Source organism: Notolepis coatsorum, assembly GCF_963971535.1.
Source record: "Notolepis coatsorum genome assembly, chromosome: 9".
Classification (NCBI taxonomy): Eukaryota; Metazoa; Chordata; class Actinopteri; order Aulopiformes; family Paralepididae; genus Notolepis; species Notolepis coatsorum.
In genome coordinates, this window is record NC_140173.1 from 46,998,445 (window position 1) to 47,023,188 (window position 24,744).

Consider the following 24,744-nt stretch of genomic DNA (forward strand, 5'->3'; position numbering starts at 1 on the left):
ATCTCCGTGAGGACTGTCATTAGGACTTCCTCTGCCACAGTCTGGGCCCCAAGCACGGCGTACAGGGCTGTCTTTATAGAACGTACTTCTCGTTCCCAGGTTCCACCGAAGTGGGGTGCGTTCGGGGGATTAAACTGGAAGTCAATCTGGGATGGAGCGAGGTGGGTCTTAAGTTCTGGGCCCATAGCTTGGAAGCTCTCTCTCAGCTCTCTTTCTCCGCCTTTGAAGTTTGTCCCGTGATCAGACGACAATGTAGACGGTTTTCCTTTCCGTGATGTGAATCTTCGGAAGGCCATAAGGAATGAGTCTGTGCTCATGGTTGGAAGGAGCTCGATATGTATCGCTCTGGTGGTCATGCATTTGAATACAATACCCCACCGCTTCTCGGTTCCTCTTCCTCTCTTTATATACAACGGGCCAAAGCAGTCCATGCCTGTGGAGTGGAATGGCTTGTCGCCGAGTCGGAGGCGACAGGGGGGTAAGTCAGCCATCCGTGGTATGCTGGGCTGCGCGCGCCACTTACGGCAGTCTAGACAGGTTCGCTGGAAGCGCCGCACTGCTTCTCTCCCTTGCAGTATCCAATAACGACGTCTGATCTCCGCGAAGACTCTCTCTGCTCCTGCGTGGTGTGTACATCCTCGTCGTATTTCTTTATGATCAGCTCTGTGACCTTGTGTCGGCTGTTCAAGACGATCGGGTACTTAATATCATCCGGTAGATCGGGGGCTCTCCGCAGGCGACCACCCACTCTGATGAGATTATGGGCGTCACTCTCTGGTGCCAGGTGGAGCAGTCTGCTGTCTGATGGGACGGGGTTTCCTCCCTGTAGACAGTCTAGCTCATCGGGGAACGAGTCTCTCTGGGCTCGTTGTAGTAGAAGAAGTTCTGCTTCTTCGTAGTCAGCTGCTGACATGTCAGTGGTGGACTGAATCTCTGGGTGGTGCCGCAGGAATGTTCTTTGCTGCGCACTCTCTAGGGTAATGCAGTCATCTATGTTGGGGTCTGTGGAGGCGACTGTGCTCAGTCCACAGAACATAGGTTTCTTGTTCTCAGCCTCCTCGTTACCTCCTTCCCGTGGGGTGGGCGTAGGCCACTCTCCTTCCGGGAGCTTGAGGAATTCTGGTCCGTCACTGTAGATGTTGCGACGGGTTAGGGCATCCAGAGACATTCCCCGGGTGATGACGTCAGCTGGGTTGTGTTTGGTGTCCACATACCGCCAGCTCGCTGCTTCTGTTAACTCTTGAATCTCGGTGGCTCTGACTCCCACGAAGACTTTGTATCTGCATGAATCAGACTTGATCCATGTGAGTACTGTCGTGGAATCTGACCACAAGATTGTTCTGTGCACCGGAATGGTGAGTTCACGTTGGATTAACGTGGCTAGATGCGCTCCTGCTAGGGCTGCGCAGAGCTCTAGACGTGGGATAGATTGTTGCTTACGTGGGGCTATTCTTGAGCGGGCCAGGATGAAAGCAGTGTGTATCTTTCCTCCCTTCTCGTGGGCACGCAAGTAGGCCACCGATCCATAGGCTACTTCGGAGGCGTCGCTGAAGACGTGTAGATCAATCTCGCATGTCTCTGGCCTCACTGTGGATGGGAAGTAGCTGCGGCGTATATATTTTTTTTTTAACTTATATTTTTATTTGCATTTTTGATTTACAAACATCTCAGACAATACAATTAAACAGACAGAAACAATAAAGAAAAAATTATAACATCCAAAAGAATAGTGATGCACCGATGTGAAAATGGTGGCCGATACCGATAACCGACATTAATATTGCTGTTCTAGCCGGCACCGACATCCACCGATGTCGACATCTCTGCACAGAAAACACGTTTTTATGATAATCAAACAAAGAGCTACTTTCCAAAATGCATACTTTTTTTTTACTTTTGTAACTTATTTTCAGAAATTACTGATATTTTGAAACAATTTAAGGCCAAAACATGTAAAAAGAAAAAATAATATTACATTTAAAAAAAAAAAGAAAAAATTATATCGGCCCATATCGGCCCTATCTTGATATTTCAACGGTCAATTCTATCTTTACCTTGTTTATTTACATTTCAATTTATTTTATAGTTCCCTTGTTCCCTTTTCATTCTTTTTTTTAAACAATATGTTTATAGGTATTTTCTTTTTTTTTCAGTTTAACAGCATCAGTTCAACAACCATACAAAAGGAAATGCTGCCAACTGCCCCCCCCCCTCCCCGAGTTACAGAAAAATAGATGCATACTAACCCCCCCCCCCCCTGAAAAAAAAAAAAATCGGCCAGACCCCCCCTCCCTCCCCCCAGACTAGGACCTCGACAAATTCAGTTTTTTCTTTTTTTTTTACACATTTTGAGAGTTTTGTAAACCCAGTTACACCCGTCTAACCGGTGCCCATACTTCTACACCAAACAAATAAATGTCTACCATTACATCTTTTCTCTTCAAAGAGCAACTAATAACATTTACAGTATCATTCATTGCAATATATACCCTTCAGAAAGACAAAAGGGAGCTTCAATAATAGCCTATATCATCAACCTACTATGTAATCTGTTCTAAGTATTGCCTAAACCCAGCCCAGCATTTATCAAAGAGACGTGGTTTTTTCTTAAGATTGAACATTATTTTCTCTGATGCCATGTACGAAGAGATTTCACTAAGCCACATAGACATGGGGGGGGATTCAGCACTTTTCCACAGCATGGCAATACACTTGTTCCCTGCAATCATGGCCAATTTAATGATCCGCACCTTGCCTCTCTTATCTGGAGAAATGTCAGACATGTCTCCTAATAATGCTAATTTAGGTGTACATGGGATCTCAAGGCCTGTGACCTCTTCGAGAGTCTCCCAAATTGAGCCCCAGTAAGGTCTCAGTTTGTTACATTCCCAGAACATGTGGAGCAGGCTACCTGTTTCCGTTGAGCACCTAGGGCAAAGGTCAGAGATAGCCTCATTCATCCTGTGAAGTCTTTCCGGCGTAAAATAGGTTCTATGGAGAATGTTAAATTGCATAAGTTTATGTCGAGTGTTATATGAAAAAGATAGTGCAGACTCACATAGTGATTCCCATTCATCTTCATCAAAGGTACAGTCCAGGTCCCGCTCCCATTTGTTCTTGGCATTTAGGGGTATAATTTCTGTACTGGTCAGGATTCTATCATATGTTAATGATAGGATGCCTCTAGTGTGAATAACTCCTTTTAGAATATCATCTATGAGGAGGGGTTTTGGAAGAGTGGCGTCTCCTCCCTGACCTGTACCTATGAAGTGTCTGACCTGTAGGTATTTAAAGAAATTAGTAGTTGGAAGGTGGAAGGCGGCACGTAACTGTTCAAAGGACATAAGTATGTTATTATCAAATAGGTCCCCAAAAGTTTTAATTCCCTGAGTGTACCACTTCTTGGTGATGCCATCTCTAAGTGATTCTGGCAAAGCTGGATTGTTGTGGAAGGGAGTCTTCCTGTGAAATGCAATAAAGCTACCAAGATGTGTCTGAATCTCAAACCATGTTCTTGCTGTGTGTTTAATAAATGGGTTATCTGAACAGTTCTTCAGGGTGTGGTACTTCCTGATAAAAGGAATTCCGGCCAGCGGTACGTCCATCATATGGCATTGTTCTATTTGTCTCCAGGCAGGGGAATTAGTCGACTCATTCTGCCAAATCCACAGAGCCCTTGTCTGTGCAGCCCAGTAATAGCGTTGGAAGTCCGGGAGTTTCAGTCCACCACACTGGGGGGAATTATATAGGGTTTTAATTTTAATTCTAGGGACCTTCCTTCTCCATATGAATGCAGATATTATCCTTTGTAATTTCTTGAAGAAGTTCTTATGTATAGATATAGGGAGGGTTTGAAAAAGATAGAGAAATTTAGGTAGGATGTTCATCTTAATGCAGTTCACACGTCCGATTAGCGAGAGAGGCAGCTGCATCCATCTATCTAGGTCCTTCTCCACCTTTTTAAGTAGTGGGTCATGATTTAGTAAGAAAATTGTATCTATTTGGTTCGGGATTTTTAGACCCAAATATGTTACAAATTGTGAGTTCCACTGGAAGGGGAAATTGGACCTTGGCATTTTTTCGGCTAGTGAGTTAAGTGGCATGGCCACGCTTTTTTGTGCATTAATCTTGTAGCCTGAGATTACATTATACTTTGACAGTGTTTCCATAAGGGCAGGCATGGATGAGTCGAGATTGGTTAGAAACAGGACTATGTCGTCCGCGTATAAAGAGATAACATGGCTCTCAGGACCCACCTTGATCCCACTAATAGCTTTATGTGACCTTATTGCTATAGCCAGGGGTTCGATTACCAGCGCAAAAAGTGTCGGGGAAAGAGGGCAACCCTGCCTAGTACCGCGCCTTAGAGGGAAAGAAGGTGAAATCTCTGAGTTGGTCTGTATCCTGGCTGTAGGGTTAAGGTACAGCATATGGATCATTCTTAGCATATTTGGGCCAAAGTTCATTTTTTGTAGAACAGCGAAGAGAAAGTGCCACTCTACTCGGTCAAATGCCTTCTCCGCGTCCAACGAGATCGCTATGACTGGGTCTTCTATGGATTTGGCACAATGCGTCAAGTTAAGAAATCTTCTCACGTTGTCTATTAATGAGCGATTTTGTATGAAACCGGTCTGGTCCGTATTAATAAGTGAGGAGGTTACTCTCTCAAGTCGAGTGGCTATGATTTTAGTAAATATTTTATATTCGTTGGAAAGGATCGAAATTGGTCTGTACGACCCGCATAAGGTAGGGTCCTTCCCTGGTTTTGGCAGGACTATAATAAGAGCTTGCTCAAGGGTATCAGGTAGTTGGTCATTCTCAATAGAGTAGTTGAACATTTCTAGGAGAGGGTCTATCAATTTGCTAATAAATGCCTTGTAGAAGTCTATGGAGAAGCCATCCGGCCCTGGAGCTTTCCCTGGCGTCAGTTTTGATAAGGCATCTAGTATTTCTTGCTTAGTTATCGACTCGTCCAGGACCCCCCTTGTGCCTTTTGTTATCGTAGGTATGTCTAGGTTGTCCAAGAACTCACACATCTCCTGTCTCTTCTCCCCCTGCGAGGAGTAGAGAGACTTGTAGAAGTCTGAGAAGGCCCGATTTATGAGCAGTGGGTTCCGGGTCAACTCCCCTTTGTCGCTTACCCTAATGGCCGGAATACACCTAGCGGCATCCTCCCTTCTAATTTGCCACGCTAGTAGTTTCCCTGCCTTGTCACCCTGCTCATAGTAGCGATGTTTCAACCTTGACATGGCGTTTTCTACCTCTCGCGAGGTGATAGTGTTATATTCTGCCTTTTTTGCCGTTATCTGAACCAATAAGGTCTGTGATTGTAATAGGGAGTGTTGATTTTCAAGCGCTTTTATATCAGACTCTAGTGAGCGTAATTTGGTTTGATATTGTTTCTTTTTCCAGGAAGAGTAACTAATAATGTAGCCTCTTATGTAAGCTTTAAGGGTCTCCCAGACTATAGCTGGTGAGGCCGAGCCCCTATTACTCAATAAATACCAGTCCAACTGTTTGTTAATTAATTTGACAAAATCCTCATCGTTATTTAGAAAATTAGGAAACCTCCAGCGTTTGGAGTTTGGCGTATATTGACGCCTGGGAGTGAGCGGAGTTCCGTCTCCCACTCTCTCCATGTTGAGGCAAGGTGTGCGGGTATTGGGTCGTCCCAGCCCTGGTCCTTGTCCCATAGTGCTCGTACAATCATCTTTGCCCTGGTGGTGTAAGGTAGAATACATCCCAACGGGTCATATTGTCTGGCGAGTGTTCTGAACACACTCTGTCTGGTGGTCGGTATCGCCGTCGACCTTCCCTGCTCTGGAGCCAAGGGTTTGTGTCTATAGTGGAGCGAGTCTGTTTTGAAGCGCCAGACTAGTCCTAGTGTCATTTCTTGGGCTTCTCCTGGGATGGTCGCCATCCAGGTCTCGCTGCTGGCAGCCTTGTCCGCGGGGGAGAGGCTGCGCAATACGTGCGGGTCACTGCTGGCCCACTGCCTGAGATCAAAGCCGCCTTTGATCAGGGAGGCGCGTAACTTGATTAGGAGAGCCTCGGCTTCTTCTTGAGTCGAAACGCTTTGTAAACAGTTGTCCACGTAGAAACTGTTCTTCACACTGTGTTGGACCTCTTCATCTGCTGTTGGGTCCTCTGCGACGTGTTTTTGTAGTGCAAATGTAGCACAGCACGGGCTGCATGTGGTTCCGAAGGGGAGTACTTCCCACTGGTAGATGGCTGGGTTCTCATCTCCGATCCTCTCTCTCCATAGGAACCGCAGCAGGGGCTTGTCCTCCTCTACTAGTCTCACCTGCAAGAACATCCCTTTGATATCCCCGCTGATAGCCACCTTGTCCTGGCGGAAGCGCAGTAGCACGCCTAGTAGGGAGGGGCCGAGTGTGGGGCCGGGCAAGAGCTCTTTATTCAGATTTTGGGATCCGATCTGGTAGCTGCAGTTAAACACAATGCGATCCTTGCCGTTGTGATGGACCTTGTGATGCGGCACGTACCATGATTCGGTCGTCTGATCGGCCTCTTTAATGTCAATCTTTGTTACGTGTCCCGCTGTGATTAGCTTCTCAATCTCAGCGCGGTACACACTCTCTTGAGCGGGGTCTTTGGCTAGGCGCCGCTCCGTGTTCAATAGATAGCGCTCCGTGGCGTCTTTCTTTGCGTGAAAGGTGGGCATTCCCTCTCGCCTCAGGAGTGGAGTTGCGTATCTCATCACTCCGCCGACTGTGACTCTCTTTGTCCCCTGCTCGAGTAGGTTGATGGCGTAAATGTCTTCTTTAGAACGAATATCTTTCTTTTCGTTCTTAAAGGGCATTGTCTCTAGTGTCCATAGCCTCTCGACATGCTGCAGGAGAGTGGTGTCTTCTTCTGTCGTTCTGGAGTGGAGGCAGCTAGTTGCTGCTGTTCGGTTGAGAGATTTAGCGAGGGGGCCTTGTAGGGTCCACCCTAGGCGGGTCTCGACTGCTGCAGGACAGCCTCGGGGTCCTGTATGGACCCGGTCAATCGGGACTATGAGTTCTGCATGGTCGGAGCCTATCAGCAGGGTCGGGGTAGCGCCGTCTATGAGCGGGATAGGTAATTGGCGCAGGTGCACATATTTATCCATCAACTTGGCGACAGGGTAGGTGTACCGCGATAGTCCCATTTCTTGGCTGGTGAAAGCATCTGTAATCCTATACCGTCGCTCTGGCTGCCCGTTTGCTGCGATAGTGAAGGAGACACTCTCGCCCTCCATCGTCCTTAAATCTCTTCTTATTGTCCGAATCGTCATTTCGTTCTTGCTCCCCCGCAGTCCCAGCTGGGCCGCAGCGGACGCGAGCAGAAGGGTCTTCTCTGACCCGTCATCAAGGACGGCGTAAGTGTCCATGACTTTATCTTGGTAGCTCAATGTCACACGGACTACCTTTAAGAGCACTTGGGCGCCGCTGCTGCTGGCGGGGTCAATGTACATGACACTTGCCTTGGTGCCGCTCGATGGTGCAGGTGGAGGCCGTCTTCTGTTACTTTCGTGTAGTATATCTAGATGGGCTCCGTCGCACCGACTGCACCTTTTCTTTAGGCGGCATTCGGCTGCCATGTGTGGCCGCGCACATCGGTAACAGCGCCTGTTGGACTTTATCCATTGACTCACTTCTTCTGCATTCATCTTTGTGAATAGGTCACATTGTGACAGCCAGTGTTCTTTCTCACAGTAGGGACACGCTATCTTCCACTTCTCTTTTCTCGAGGGGGTGCTGTGACTCTTACTGCTCGGTACTGACTCTGATTGGTGCATGACAGTCACCGATCTTCTTCCATCCTTTATTCTCCTGGGTCCCTCTCTGGAGCTTGGCGTGCTCCGCCCGAAGGTATCCAGTCGTAAGCTGCTGACTTCTCTCGCCAGGAAGTCGGCTAGATCAAGGAGGGATGGTTCGGGGCCGTTGGGATCCCGGTAGTCTCTCTGCCGCCTAAAACGCTCCTGTCTTGCGGGTGGCAGCTTCTCCAAAATCCTCTCGACGTTAGAGTTGGCGTATAGCTCATGCATGCCCTTTTCCCGTTGCGCTCCCAGCATCCCTACCAGGGACTGCACTTTGATTGACAGGTCGTCTAATGAGCGATTGTCTGTGGCTGGGGGTAGGCGATCAATATGCCTTATCTCTTGGATTACGTAATCCCATATACGTCCATATCTCTGGTCCAGCGCTGCAAGGGCCGCTGTGTATGGTGTCGAAGAGGTGGCATAGGCTAGCGCTATATTGTGCGCTCGCGGTACTTTCAGGTGCTTCAGTAATATTGCATACTTGTGGCGTTCATCAGCGACATCCACCATCATTGTCTCTAAGCACATCCGGAGCTCCGTGTACTGTGCTCGACTCTCATAGGCGAAGTCTGGAAATGACGGCGTGGCAATGTATGACGCCGTGGATGGCTGATACATCGGCGAGCGTTGGGGGAGAGACCTCCTGGGCGAGTCCCCTCTTGCGCCTCGCTGTGGGCTGGTACTGACAGGGTACCATGGCCCGCTGGTCCAGGTGCTATTCCTCGGGGCTGGTCGTGCGTCGTGCTCACCCGTGAATAGAGTCGGGGGTCTGTAGCGCAGCGCCGCGGGGGTATAGCCTGGGCTGTACTGGACCTCCTGGTCCGGTGGAGTACTGTGCTGTCGTCGGGCTTGGTTCTCCTCCTCTCCCTCTTCTTCCTCTATCAGATCTTCCAGATCCTGTAATCGTTTATTTAGCTTCTCCGCAGTGTATGCCGCTCCTTCCTTGTAGCTGGGTCTCGCTTGGACCGGTCTGGGAAGGGGGTCTGCGGGGGGTATAGGCTCGGTCTGTTGGTCAAGTTCAGGGTCACTTGCTCGTTGAGGAGACGCTGCCCTTGACTGTTGTCTCGACGAGTTCCTTGAACCCCTGGCGGAGGGAGAGGGTGTTGCCTTGCGGATCAGCTGCTCCATTAGCTGCGCTTGTAACTTGTCGCGCTCGACTTCGCGCTTGGTGAGATCTGCTTCTCTTTGGGCACCGGCAGCGGCGCGCTGGGCGTCGGCCCGGTCTCTTGCCATATTCTCTTCCGTCTGAAGGCGTCTCATCTCCAGGCGTGTGCGCTCTTCTTCGCTCCGTTGTTGCGCTTGGAGTTGTTCGCGCTCGCTGAGCGCCTGTGCTTGGAGACGGTCGCGTTCACCCTGAAGTTGATCGCGTTCGGTAGAGGCTGTCAGGCTGACGAGGAACGCCTGTTGTAGCATCCTCTCCGCTTCGCTGGGGGAAGGCGGTTGTGGAGGTGAGCCGCTCCTGCGTGAGCCGCTCCTGGGGGTACTCGTTGGGGAGTCCTGGAGCTCTATTTCCTCGGCGCTCTCCTCCTCTTCTTCCGTGCAGAGTTCTCTCTCTGTAGGGTTGTCTTCCTCCCGGGGGTGGTCGGGAACTACTTCTTCGGTAGTGGCGGGGGGTAAAGGCATGTCAGCTCCCTCCTGGTCCCCACCGTGAGCTTGGTCAGTTACATTAGGACCTACTAGGGCCTCTGTGGTCGGGGAAACCTGGTCGTTAAGGTCAGACATAATTTTACTTTCTACTTTTACCGCGTTTACCGTTTGTCGAAGGCTAGGTAGTTGACTGACAGTGTAATCCTCTAAGTACTGAGGTGGCTGTCGTCTGCGCCGCGGGCGTTCTAGGTTAGGAGGACCGTTTCGTGGAGTGTTCATCATAGGCCATTTCAATATTAATAACACTATATTAATATTACACTAGTTACCCTCCGGCTCGAAGGACCAATTGTAACTGAGGGGTACAATTCCCTGACTGTATTGTTAGATATGGTATTTAATACCACTACCTCTTGTACTTTAACTTCTGGCCATCCAGTACATGATATAAATATGATGAACACTTTCCCACCTGATGAAACGAAGTCCACACAAATGTACAAATCGAATATTTAATATAGCAAAGGGTATATACAACGTTCACTTGTTTACACTTATGATTTGAAATATGCACTTGTATGGCAAATGAGTATTCGTAGGTAAATCAACATTGAATGTCCAATCTCTGGTTACGCAGGGAGCAAGTATACAACCTGGATATTTAGGAACTATAGCGATGGTACTTAAATGATTATAGCTGGATACACTAAGGGGGGGGGGGTCCCGCTGGTTGTAAGACAGTAGGAGGGGGGGGTTAGAGAAGCCGCTGGCGGTATCCCATCTGGCCGACGATTTCTTGGGAGAATTCAAAGTCTTGAACACGGTGCCCACAGAACCTCGGTCCGCAGACGAATACAGCTGGACCCTCTGGTGGACGGTAGCTGCCGGTCCACAACGGAGAGACGTGAGGCGACCTCACTGGTGTAGAGCGCCGTCTCACCTGGAGTCCTCTCCGGGGGGTAGTTCCAACACTCCGCAGTGTTGGCCGTTATCCATGGAATAATCAAAGCACCCAAAGCATAATCCAAGCCGTGGAAGGCTCGCCGTCGTCCGGGTAGAGTAATCCAATATACAGGTCCAGTCGCCCTGGCCCGGAGCTCCTCGGATGCAAGCACCACTAGGGGTCTGCCCAGCCTGGTTAAGCGTCCAGATAACGTCAGGAACGATGGGGGTACTGATAACTTTATAACTCTAACCGAACGATGCACCATACATAAATAGACTATTATTAGCTTAATAGAATACGTCCAACTCGACGGTATAGTGCCAAACTATGACTATTCAACTATTAATCCACACGATATCTCAATGCCTATTCTGAGGCCAAGTAGGCCTTACTACACCACACGTGCGTCGTGGGTGAGGCTTCGCGTCTGTCACTCTGTTGGAGGGTAAAGAACTGGACTAAAAAGAAAGTTCTACTTTACTTGCGCCATATATATATGCGCTATGAACAAATAGTACCATTCGTATTTCGCCAGACGTATTCCTACACGGAACCGGGGCTTGCCACGACATGTTGGGCGGCACGATTGAACTTGAACCTAGGGGTATGGCAACCTGGCGCCAGGTTCTCGTCCAATGGTAGAATGAAACTATTATGGGCTGTTTAGTAGGCTATAGGGATATTCAGTGCATATTGTACAAGGAATATACAGGGGATATCAAACGATATACAAACACTATTTAAATATATATATATAAATAAATATATATATTCGGTTCAATCTGATCCTTCACAACAGGGGGAGTCTGGGAGCTAACGGAGAGCCATACCACAACTGTTTTCAAAAGGTTCCAGTGCTTCGAAGTTGTGAATCCTAAATATATATCATATATTGTTGGCTTTTGGATTTAGAAAATGTGTCTGTCCATAGTACTGACACATATAGTAGTTATGTTTGCTTAACCTGTTAAGCCCTAGCCATATTTTTTGAAAATCTGCCTACAAGTACATAAGTAAATGGAAGATTGCTCCACTTCTACCAGGTCCATTTGCATGTTTTTGGTATCTAGGGACATCTATGGACATCAGGGAATGTATTCCCAGTGTCAGAAATATTTTGTCTGTTACTATGCTTGAGTAAATTGTAATGAACCAAAGGAGAATATAAATAATTATATATTATTTTTTTTCATCTTTCACTGTGAATAACACCATGCTAACATTGACCAAAAGTGAAAAAATCTACTTGAAATCTAAGCAAATTAAACAAAGGGTAGATGCTTGACAGGTTTTTTTTGTAGATACAGTACTGAATTTTGCCATCCGGACACATGCAATATTAAATATGAATATAGAATATCAGGCCTATAAATTACCTTATTATGGCCAAGTCATACATCGATTTATTGATTTTTATTTATCTCGAACCAACACACAACTATAACAACAAATTGATAAAAGCAAAAACAATATACATACATCTACATACTGTACACACATACAAACATATACGTATACACACAAACACACTCACGCATACAAATAAAAATAAACCAAGAGATAGAATTTGGTTCGAGAAGGGGCAGAAAGAAGCAGTGCTTAACTCATTGGATGCCACTGACTTGAGCATTGTTTGTTCCTACCACGCTCTAAAATATAGGACTGAGTCACCTTGTTTTTAGAGCTATAACTATATTCTATATTATAGCTATGGATACATTACTATGGCCCATTTGACATCACCTATCTATCGTTCAATATGTGAGAAAGAATACATTTTTCCATCCATACGTTCTCGTGTTATACCGTGGTGAATATAAGTATGGTTTTAGAGCGGTCTAGGGTAATTCATGAAATCCTGAGTTACGATTCCACTATAGACGTTGCCATTTCTTGCCTGTATACGCTATTATCCCGAAATCAAATCTATATCATAGCCAGGCATGCGTTGTTCATGGGACGGGGTAGCACGGTGTGCAAGCTCACTTGCTATTTGCATATCAATAGCGCCGGTCGTCAGGTGTGTTAAATACGTTCTCAGACACATTCACACCTAACTTGTTGTGAAGACGTGTTACATTCCATTCGTAGAGGCAATTAGGCACGGTCTTTAGTCTGTGCCCAAGCGAGGGGACATTAAATGCGCATTCGCGGGAGCGCGCGCACGCGCGCTCGTGGTGCGTGTCACCCCAGATGATTTCAATAACGCACCACTGATCATAGCTATTATATTCCATCATGAATGCATGAAAGGGGGGGGGGGGGGGGGGGTCGTTTCTGATTATTTGATTGTCAGTAACGCCATTCACATTGAACACTAAAAACGGTTATCAGCCCGATCGGTATGAAAGCATTGCAGGATCAAGCAAAAATGTACGTCAAATCGTCCTTACCTGTGATCGGGAGTATTCCAAAAATAATATTCCAATTGTTTGATCGACATCTGGTATAGCCAATGTCCATTTGGTCGACGGCATAATCCACCACAACATATGGATCGGAGATATTTGACGTGCTTCGACATGTGGCCGTCCCACAGAAAAAGATACAAGGGTGCTCGATACCGCCGTCTAGCGTGATGCGGCCGGTATTGCACTTTTACATTCTCATGATGATTCCCCATGTTAACCCAGAGTCTGTGTGCCTGTAATGAATAGAAATATAGAATAAAAGAAATAACGATCAAATAACGAGTATACTCGATTACTCATTGTTGCCGTTCAGCGATTGGCACCCATAACGATTATACTCGTCGTTGGCAGTGAATGAGTAATGATGTATTATAATAATAATAATAATAATAATAATAATAATAATAATAATAATTATAATTATAATAATTAATAATAATAAATAATAATACATAGAATTTACAAGCACTTTTCTGGATACTCACACACTTCACAAAGGAACAAGTACAATCGAAACAAAGGAGAGAGAAAAAAACATGCAATAATGGTAAACAAAGTTGAGATACAAAAGAAATTATCTGAGATTGAAAGCAGATTTTGAGTGCATTTTGTAAATAAGAGTGAAACGGAGTTGAGAGGGTGGAAAAGGAGAGCAAAAGACCCCGTCACCAGGTGTTCGTGGGGGTGAGGAGGTCGGCATCGGTTTCTCTAAGACTGCAGGGGGTGTGCTGTAGGAGGGGCCACATCATGAAGTGAGGAGGAGGAGGAGGAGGAGGAGGAGTGTGACATGGATTTGTTGTTCTTTGAGGAGCTAATGGAGGTGTTGAAGGACAGGGTTGTTGAGAAGTTTGGAGTGTATACCATAAAGTAAGCTAATGCAGTAATCGAGTCGTTACGTAAGATTGAATGAGGTGTATTTTGTTTTGTGGTGCTGCATTAATTAACATTTTAGCTGGGGCAGGCCCCCCACCACACACACACACACATACACCTGTGTTAATGAGGTGCTGGGCTAGTTAATTAACCAGCCTTATTGCCCATCCCCCCCAAAACAAGCGAATGTAAGGACGTTTCACAATTTGTTCAATTATATTGTGATATCAAACGTCCAAATACTGGTGTAAGTGATTTTTAATTGTAACGGACAAACCAGTTGATAAAAGGAGCAGGAGCTTCACCCCCCCCCCCCTCACCTGACAATGATTTTAAAATAATAATAATAATTGTTTCTTGAAATAGAACCGTCTTACTTACTAGATGTCTTTGTGTTTGCTCCACCAGGGAATTGGTGGTCTACATTTGATCCCCCGGTCTAGATGTCTTTGCTCCACCAGGGAATTGGTGGTCTACATTTGATTCCCGGTCTAGATGTCTTTGTTTTTGCTCCACCAGGGAATTGGTGGTCTACATTTGATCCCCCGGTCTAGATGTCTTTGTTTTTGCTCCACCAGGGAATTGGTGGTCTACATTTGATCCCACGGTCTTCCAGAGGCTGGTGGAGTTGTACAAGGAGGTGGTGGTGTATCTGCTGAGGATGCACAAGGTGGGGATCCCCCACTCGGAGCAGAGGATGTTCACTTGCTTCCTGGACACCTCGCTCCGGCTCCTGGAGGTCCTGCACGCGGTGAGTTTGTCCATCTAGTGAGGAAAGGCTCAGACCATACTACCTGCTAAACACTATGCAGTGTAAATTAATAAATAAAAAAACATCAACATGTTGGCCTCAATACTTAATTTAACACTTTGGACGCCATACCCGATGATAGTCGGGTTAACTCGCCGAACCAGACCTGAGTATAGTCGGGTTTTCATCGTTATTTCTTTTATTCAATATTTCCATTCATTACAGACACACGGACATCTGGGTTAACATGGGGAATCATTTTGAGAATGCCAATGTGCAATACCGGCCGCATCCACCCAGGTGGCAGTATCGAGCACCCTTTGAAACATGATATCTTGGCCTGTGGCTCGATCAGAGGTCTCCGGTCGGATTTCTATTGGTCGGGCAAGGGGACCGGTTTTTCCCGATCGCGTCAACATTTTAGGCAACCAACTTGTGTTCAGCGTTTCTCTGATTGGCCACGACGCCCATGTGACCGCGGCAGCGCGGAAATAGGCTGCATTCTATTGCCATGCTCTGCGACAAACTCTAACCTTAACCAACTCTGAAACAATGCCTAAACTTAACCCTAACCTTAACCAACTCCGAAACAATGCCTAAACTTAACCATAACCTTAACCAACTCCGAAAGAATATTGCCATGCTCTAAGACAAACTCTAACCTTAACCAACTCCGAAACAATGCCTAAACTTAACCCTTCTAACCTTAACCAACTCCGAAACAATGCCTAAACTTAACCCTTCTAACCTTAACCAACTCCGAAACAATGCCTAAACTTAACCCTAACCTTAACCAACTCCGAAACAATGCCTAAACTTAACCGGCGAAAGAATGCACGTTAAAAAAAAAATGAAGGGATTCGAACTTGTCACCAACGCACCGCAGGATCCACAGCAAGGCGGCGAACCAGTTGAGCTAACCGTCGATGTTAAAAGAGGGGGAATTACGGCTGCCGCGGGGGCGTGGCTAGGCGCAAGCTGGTTGCCTAAAATGATTAAGCGTCCGGATCGGATTGAGAAACGTGAATTGCTCCTGGTCCATGATGTGTGGCGGATTATGTTGGCGACACGATCGACACCAATACTGGGACTCGCGATCAGATAATTGGAATATTCTTTTTGGGGTACATCTTAGTGAAGGTAAGGCCTATATGGTATCAATCCTGCTGTGATCCAACCATGATTTCACTTCGATCACAATATGTGTGTATTTTACTCCACAACGTGTGCAGTTGGTGACGATCAAAGCATAAAAAAACGACCCCACCCCACCCTTTCATGCATTCATGATGAAACATAATACCGATAATATAGATGTTATTTCAAAACAGTAGCGTGTACAGCATAGGCGGCGGGTTAGATGAACATTTGGGTAGGCAATATAGCGTGGAGCGTGCACATTTTTTCCTTTTTTGTCAATACACACACCCACTAGGCTATGCAAGGCGAGCCCCACTCATTTAATATATAGTGCAAATTAAGTGTTCAAATGAAGGCATCCAATAATAGATTAACCATTGTCTTACCTTAATGCAATAGCAGACTCTCCTGGCGCATTGTTGTTCTTAGCCAGTTTTGTATGTGATGTGCTTCATTGCTGAGAAAGACCGTTCACAACTTGAATCATGGATCATTTGGATCTCATCATGCTTTGAAAACAATGTACATACAGTAGTTCTAACGATTTGATGAACTCTGACTCATCATGTCCTCTTAGACTTAGAGCAAGCCCTGTATGGCAAGATAAAGCAACATACAGCCTCCGGTGATCCGTAGTTATGTCCAGGGGCAGCCCGGTGCAGCTTCTAAATTACTTTGTTTATATGCCTTAGAAAAATACCGTATATCCATTTAGCTTTTTGAAATTTTACTCAAAATAGCGTGCTGGTGTTTGCTACAAAGCGATCGGCGGGCGGAGATTCGGAATGCAGATGTTTACTTTACTGCGGGATCAGGATGATCGAATGATGTGATTGGCTACATTATTTAACCTGAGCCTACGTGTGATTGGTTACTGCCTGTACCTGGAATGTTAAACGCTGCCACCTAGCCGACTGACACCTTCGTCGTTGACACCTTGGCCAGCAGGCTTCAGCACAAGACACACACAATAGCCAGCAGCCTGCGCACATATATTCTATACATTTCAAGATTCCCAGCATAACAATTTGGGTAGGCATAGCCTAGCCTGGCCTTATATACCCGCCGCCTATGGTGTACAGGCGAGAAATGATAATGTTTTTAGTGAATTGCACGTATTGCTGCATAGTGTAGTTTTCTGGGATTAGACAGGATTATTCTAAAACGAGTCATATTCACCACGGTATAAAACGGGAATGTATGGATGAAAAGATTATTTCCTTTTCTCATATTGAACGATAGATAGGTGATGTCAAATATTGTATCCATAGCTATAATATAGAATATAGTTATAGCCCTACAAACACTGCCACGTATTCCTATATATTACAGCATTGCGCTTTTAACAACACATCACGCATATCGCGCAAAGTGTTAAAGGGATCCATTTAATCCTCTATTGGGGCGACAGTGGCTCGGGAGGTAGAGCAGTCGTCTGGCAATCCGGAGGTTCCCGGTTCGATTCTCGCTCCTTGGGCAAGACACTTAACCCCTAATTGCCCCAGATGAGCAGGTTGGCACCTTGCATGGTTGCCTCCGCCGTCGGTGAGTGAATGTGTGAGTGAATGGGTAAAATGTGAGCAACAAATTGTAAAGCGCTTTGGATAAAAGCGCTATATATAAAGAAAAAAAGCAGCCATATTGGGGGTCTTTCTGTCTAAGAAGCACTCTGGGTTCTTGAGCTCCAAAGAAGGAGACTGGAAGAAGCTGCTGACCCCGCCTTTGATTGAAAAAGCTGGGGTTTTGTGGCAGTGTGACCAGGCATTGATTGGTGGTTATGTATTTTATTTTTTTATTATTTTTTAAACAAACACATAAACAAACATGACAACACACGATAAGATATACAAGCATTAGTTGACAGTGTACATCCAATGAAATCACATTTTAGTTAATTGTCTTATATAGGATATACCCTTAATACCTGTTATCTAAAAACCTACACACATATGCTCTAGCTCGTACCCCCCCCTCCCGGACCCCCCATTGGATAATCCATCCATTTTCCCTCGCTCCTAACCAGACATTACCATTATATGCTAGCTTTTATTTTCTCCACCACTTCTAACCACAATGTCATTTTGGATTCATTGAGACCCAAAATTCTTGCTGTAGATATTTCTTGATAGATCACATTGAGATATGTAATAACCGAGACCTTTCGGCAAATTTTTTCCGGTTGGAACCATCGTGATGCTATCAGCTTTTTAGCCACTGTGATACCCGATAAAACCAATCTCTTTAGCTGTGGATGTACTGCACACTCAAAAACATCATTCAGCAGTAATACAGAGGGGTGTACAGGTATATTCCAAGTTAAGAGATTTGATAATTGCTGGGTCACCTCTTTCCAGAATATCTTAACTGGTGGGCAGTCCCAGTACATGTGCATAAATGTCCCCTCGTCCCCATTTGTACATAAGGAGCATTTGGAGTCTTGTATAAGACCCATTTTTTTCAGTCTTATAGGAGTCAAGTATGTCCTGTGAATATAGTTAAGATTGATTTGTTGATGGTCCGGGTTCCTTGATGTGAGTCGAACATTTGCCCAGGCTTCTTGCCAATCAAAATCACTTTCCAGGTCTGGTATATCCCTCCTCCAGACGGAGTCTAGGTGGAGGGTTTCATACGAGGACGTTAGTAATTGATGGTAAAAATCTGAAACAAAACCTCTCGATGTCTCTCTTTCATAGAAGAATTTGTGGTATCTGTGGTGTTCAATTGGTTTCTTTAATGGAACACCTTGAGTCTTCAAACATAACAATAACTGTAACTGAGGGGTACAATTCCCTGACTGTATTGATAAGTATGGTATCATTAAACCACTACCGCTTTATGTACTTTAATTACTGGCCATACAGTACACGATATCTAAGTATGATGAACACTTTCCCACATATGAAATCAGGTCCACACAAAGGTAATAGTCAAATATTTAATATATAGCAAAAGGTACATATAATAGTTACTTATTACATTTATGATTTGAATTGAATGCTCTTGTAAGGCAAATGAGTACTCGTATGCAAATCAACACTGAATGTCCAATCTCTGGTTACACAGGAAGCAAGTATACAACCTGGCTCTTAGGGAATTATAACGATGGCACTTAATGATTATAGCGGGATATACTGTAAAGGGTCCTGCCGGTTGTAAGCCAGTAGGGGGGGTAGGAGAGCCGTCGGCTGTATCCCGTCTGGTCAACGATTTCTAGGGAGAGTTCAGGTACAGAACACAGTGCCCGTAGAACCTTGATCCACAGATGAATACACTTGGGCTCTCTTGTAGACGATAGCTGTAGCTGTAGGTCCACAACGAAGGAGAAGCGAGGCGACCTCAGTCTGGTCTGAGCGCCGTCTCACCTTGGCTCCTCTCGGGGTAAATCCAACACTCACCGGTGTTGGCGATTATCCGCTCCACAAATCAAAGCACCAAAGCAAATAGATATTCCATGCCGTATACGGCTCAGCAGTCGTCGGGGTAGGTAATCCAATGTGCAGGTCCACTCGTCCTCGCCTAGAACTCCTCGGATGAAAGCACCACGTGTGGTCTGCCCAACCTGGTTAAGACTCTAGATAACGCGAGGAAGCGATGGGGGTGCTGCTCACTTTAGAACTCTAACCGTACGATGCACCATACATAATAGACTATTATTACTTAATAGAAATACGGTGCCAAACTCTGGCAATTCAGCTATTAATTCGCACGAGGTCTCACTGCTATTCTAAGGCCAAACAGGCCGTACTGCACCGCACGCGGTATCGTGGGGTGAGGCTTCACGTCTTGTTACTTAGTTGGGTAGAAGGGTAAAGGACTAAGAGGAATTCTACATTTCTTGCGCCATATTTATATGCACAGTGGACAAGTAGTGCCGCTCTGCTTTCGGTAGCCGTATTCCTGCGCGGAGCTGAGGCTAGTAAGGGCATGTCTCGTCGGTACCTTTGAACTTGAACGCCAGGGGCCGGTCCCTGGCGCCTGGTCCTTTTGTCCAATAAGAGAATGAACTATTATGGGCTGTAGTAGAATAAAGGGATATTCCGTGTATATGTACAAGGAATATACAAGGGATATCAAACGATATACAAATACTATTAAATATATATCCATAAATAAATATATATATTCGGTTTAATCTGATCCTTCACAACAATAACTATGTAAAAAAGATGTGTGGACTTGGTGAGATTAAATTTTTTGCGTATTTCTTCATAACTACAAAAACCCTGTTTGTTAAAAACATCCCCTAATGAGTGTATGCCTTGCTTTTCCCATATAGGGAATCTTATAGGTCGTTTTCCAATCAAGAGTGCATTGTTATTGAATAAGGGAGTATGATTGTGCCATTTATGTGGGTTAGGATATTTTTTTTTGTTTCACGCCATATCCGGATCGCATGAGTAATTATGGGGCCAAATTTCCGTTCGCAATGCTTAATTGATAGTTTAGTGTATGCTATGTCCTTCAGTCTATGTGGGGCTACTATGTTTTCTTCAAATTTTCTCCAGGATACTAATGCTTGGTGATCAAACCATGTTGTCAATGGTCTTAAAGTGTACGCCTTAAAATAGTGGGAAAAAATCTGGAAATGCCATGCCACCGTCTGCTTTATTTCTCTGTGCGGTGGATCTTTTTATATGTGGTGGTTTGTTATTCCAAATAAATTTGTATGTGGAGGAGTGTAATTTTTTCCAGTAACCCTCTGGAGGGGGTAACGGTAGCATTGAGCTGAAGAAGTTGATTCTAGGTAGTACGTCCATCTTAACTATTGATATCCGTTAGGGATGTCCGATATTATCGGCCGATATCGGCAGTAAAATGTGATATCGGAAAATATCGGTATCGGTAATTTTTTTTTTTTTTTTTTTTTTTTTTTAACATTTATTTAACCTTTATTTACCCAGGCAAGCAAGTAAGAACCAATTCTTATTTTATTTATTGTCAAAAGTATGCATGTTGGTTTAATTCAACAAGAGATATGTAATGTTAATTTTTACTTTTTTAATTATCATATTTTGCACAGATAATGCTTACATTTAGAAAGCCTTTTGAATGCATCCAGTGAAATTATTAATTACCTGAAATTATTCAGTTTTTTTGGGGGGAAACCCTGCATATATCGGTATCGGTTGATATCGGTATCGAAATTAAGAGTTGGACAATATCGGAATATCGGTATCGGTAAAAAAGCCAATATCGAGCATCCCTAATATCCGTGCCTGTACTGAGTTTTTAAGTTTTGCCCACCTATCAAGGTCGTCTTTGATTTTGTTTTGGATTTTTGTGTAATTGTGCTTCACCGTTTGTCTTATGGTGGGGAATATTTCCACTCCCAAACATCTAAAGTGTTTTACCATAGGTATCTCTCCTGGGAGGGTTATATCTTTTTTTGCAGGGGCGTTAAGTGGAAGGAAAGCCGACTTCGGCCAATTTATCTTGAATCCCGATAAATCTCCAAAGTTCTCAATCAACTTGAGCAGATGAGGCAGTGTGGTGTTGGGGTTTTGCATGAACAGTATTACGTTGTCCGCATATAAACTAATTTTATGTTGTGTGCCCTTGATTACGATTGGTTCTATGGATTGGGATTGTCTTATATATTGTGCTAAAGGCTCTAATGATAGATTGAATAGTCCGGGACTAAGAGGGCAACCCTGTCTAGCTGAGCGTGATACCGGAAAGATTCCGGAGGTGATTATACCTGTTGTAATCATGGCCGATGGGTCTTTGTATACTACTTTAATCATATCAATGAAACCTTTACCTAACCCCATCTTCTCTAATACTGCCCATAGATACGACCATTCCAGCCTGTCAAAGGCTTTCATTGCATCCAGGGACAGCATCACCTTAGGTATGGTGTCGTCCTTGTCGGCATCTAGTACGTGCAGTAATCGTCTTATGTTATCAGTGATCAGGCGGCCTCTTATGAAGCCAGTTTGGTCCGGATGAACTAAAGACGTCATATGCTTTTGTAATCTGATGGCTAATACCTTAGAGTACAGTTTGATATCGGTTCCGAGGAGGCTTAAGGGTCTGTAACTACCGCACTCGGTGGGGTCTTTGTCTTTTTTAAGGAGGACTGTTATGAGTGCAATATTGTCGTTCTTATGGAAGTTCCCCTCCTTGACTGAGTATAAGATCATATTTAGTAATAAGGGTCCAATTATGTCCCAACAAGAGAGGTACATTTCTGGTGGGATACCGTCTCTTCCAGGAGCCTTACCACTTTGCATTTCAGATATGGCCTTCTTGAGTTCCTCTAGTGTGATCGATCGGTGTTTCTAACTGTTTAGCGTCATCTTCTGAAAGTTTAGGGAGAATAATTTGATTAAGATATGTGTAAATTTTTTTTTGATCGAAGGTCGTTTCTGATTTATATAAGTTGGAGTAGAATTCTTTGAATGTCACATTTATTTTTCAGGGTCTGTAACAAGTACTTGTTGTGCTCTAATGGTAGTTAATAGTTATATCTGCAAATGTTGCATTAATTCTTAATCGCATGGCTAATAGGTGACTAGGTTTAGAACCTTGGGAGTACTGCTGTTGTCTTGTGCTACGTATTTGTATTTCCGATTGTTGTCTGTATATGGCATTGATCTCTTTTTTTAGTACCTTAACTTGATTTTCTAGTCGAGTTAAAGGAAAACTCCAACATTTTGGGAAATTAGCTTATTTAACATCTTCCCTGGAGTTAGACAAGAAGATACATACCTTTTTTGTCTCTGTGCGTGCATTTAGCTTAGGGAACAGTCGCTCCGTTAGCATAGCTTAGCTTCATCACTGGAAGTGAGGCGGGGCCGGAGCCTTACAGTGTATAGTTTGATTGATTGATTAAAAAGTTTATTAACAGATTGCAGAATACATGTAAACATGTTGTGACCTGTGTATTCACCACGTGGAGAAATAAAAAATAATTGAATTAGACAATTACGTTTTATAAGCAAATATACTGGGAACAATTTTTTTGCCCAACCACTCCTCTCTGAGCGCAGCCAGTGATTTCAACGTGTCGTCGTGATTGTTGACATTCTCATTCGTTCAAAGGATCCAAACCGATTGAAGTTTATGGATACCATGACTTGAAATCCTCTTACCTTGATGATTAAAAGCTTCCCCAATTTAGAAAACAGTAATCCAATGGCTGGTATTGATAATATACTACTAACGCTCGGAGCTAACCAGCAACCGGACACTCAAGCAGATAACGAGAGCAATGACTTCCTTTCTGGGGGGTTTCAAAATAAAAGAGCGACGTCTATAGCAGCGGAAAACGTTTATTTTGTACATTATCTAACGTTAACACGAACCTAAACTAACTTTAGGTTAGTTGTAACGTTAGTTTAGGTTCGTGTTAACGTTAGATAATGTACAAAATAAACATTTTCCGCTGCTATAGACGTCGCTCTTTTATTTTGAAACCCCCCAGAAAGGAAGTCATTGCTCTCGTTATCTGCTTGAGTGTCCGGTTGCTGGTTAGCTCCGAGCGTTAGTAGTATATTATCAATACCAGCCATTGGATTACTGTTTTCTAAATTGGGGAAGCTTTTAATCATCAAGGTAAGAGGATTTCAAGTCATGGTATCCATAAACTTCAATCGGTTCGGATCCTTTGAACGAATGAGTGTCAACAATCACGACGACACGTTGAAATCACTGGCTGCGCTCAGAGAGGAGTGGTTGGGCAAAAAAAAAATTCCCAGTATATTTGCTTATAAAACGTAATTGTCTAATTCAATTATTTTTTATTTCTCCACGTGGTGAATACACAGGTCACAACATGTTTACATGAACGTTTTGGAGTTGTATTTGGAGTGTATTCTGCAATCTGTTAATAAACTTTTCAATCGATCAATCAAACTATACACTGTAAGGCTCCGGCCCCGCCTCACTTCCAGTGATGAAGCTAAGCTATGCTAACGGAGCGACTGTTCCCTAAGCTAAATGCACGCACAGAGACAAAAAAGGTATGTATCTTCTTGTCTAACTCCAGGGAAGATGTTAAATAAGCTAATTTCCCAAAATGTTGGAGTTTTCCTTTAAGTTGTTGTATTCTAAAGAATTAAATAACGTTGAGTAAAGCGTTTCCAGTTCAGCCAGTTTTGTGCATCGATTCTTTAATTCAATATTCAACTTCCGTCTAACGACTATGGCTACACCCAGAGTTCTCGTACCAAAAGAAGAGTGACTAATGTTATGATATGTGTTGTCCGCTAACGTATATATGTCTTTCTCTAGAATGTGCGTTTTGCTTAGCAGAGCCACGTCCACCTGTTCTTTTTTCATCAGTGTGAGCACGCTTTTGCGTTTGTGTTGGTTATTTATTCCCCCAGTGTTCCAGATCATTATATTCAAACTAGCCATAATCTATACATGTTGTTGTGTAGTTGTTGGTAATGCTTCTGGAGTGCGAGGCTACAATAGATATACATCCAACTAGTGAGGTCCCGTTGAGAGCCGAGCTTAAAAACATACATATATACAAATAAAAATCCCCTTTCCCCCCCTCCCACCGAGAGTCGTACAGGATTGTGTCCCATAGACACATCCTACGCGTATGACTCCCTCCCTTAGGCCACCGGATTACCCAAATTGAGCTTTGTAATCCTACTCTTCCTATGCTAATTGCCATAGGATCTAAAACTTTCATTCTAATTCAATAGAATGTCGCTTTTGGCCTTGCGCCTTCCCATTAATGTACTAACAATAGTGTGAAAAATGAAAAATATACCTTCATTGATATATTCATTTGAACCTTCTACTAACTTATGTAGGAAACATCAGAAAAAAGGAAAAGAGTGGAGATAAATACTAACACCTTAAAATGAAAAAAATAACAATGAAAGATAAAAATTAAAAAAAATAGTGAGAACTAAAATAAAATTCAGAGAAAAACAGATAAAATAAAATTGAGTAAAGAGAAAAAAGAGAAACAGAGACTTTTAGAGCTACATTGTGCAAATCTCTAAATCAGTGGAGTAATTATTTAAAATATTAGAATAACCTTGTCGTGCTTATACATTTAGATGTATTTTTTTTTTAAGCCTTATTAAAGCCTAATTAAACTTCAGTCCTTAGATCTATGCTTATTCACACCGGATGTTAATGTTAAATTTACAGGCCTTCGTTGAAGGGGTGCATTATATTCTAGAAGGTTGTAGAATGCCCTAGTAAATATGTAAACACTGCTGTTATGTTCCAGAATGATCTTCCTACCCAGGGGTCATGACCTACT

General features: G+C 44.1%; 1 protein-coding gene across 1 annotated transcript in view; it reads left to right on the forward strand.

Moving 5' to 3' along the window:
- herc4 (HECT and RLD domain containing E3 ubiquitin protein ligase 4) overlaps nucleotides 1-24,744 on the forward strand; it is a 115,955-nt gene that overhangs the window by 52,504 nt on the left and 38,707 nt on the right. The window contains exon 14 of the mRNA XM_084322198.1: nucleotides 14,200-14,372. Coding sequence (XP_084178324.1) covers nucleotides 14,200-14,372 — 173 coding nt within the window. The remainder of the gene's footprint in view (nucleotides 1-14,199; nucleotides 14,373-24,744) is intronic.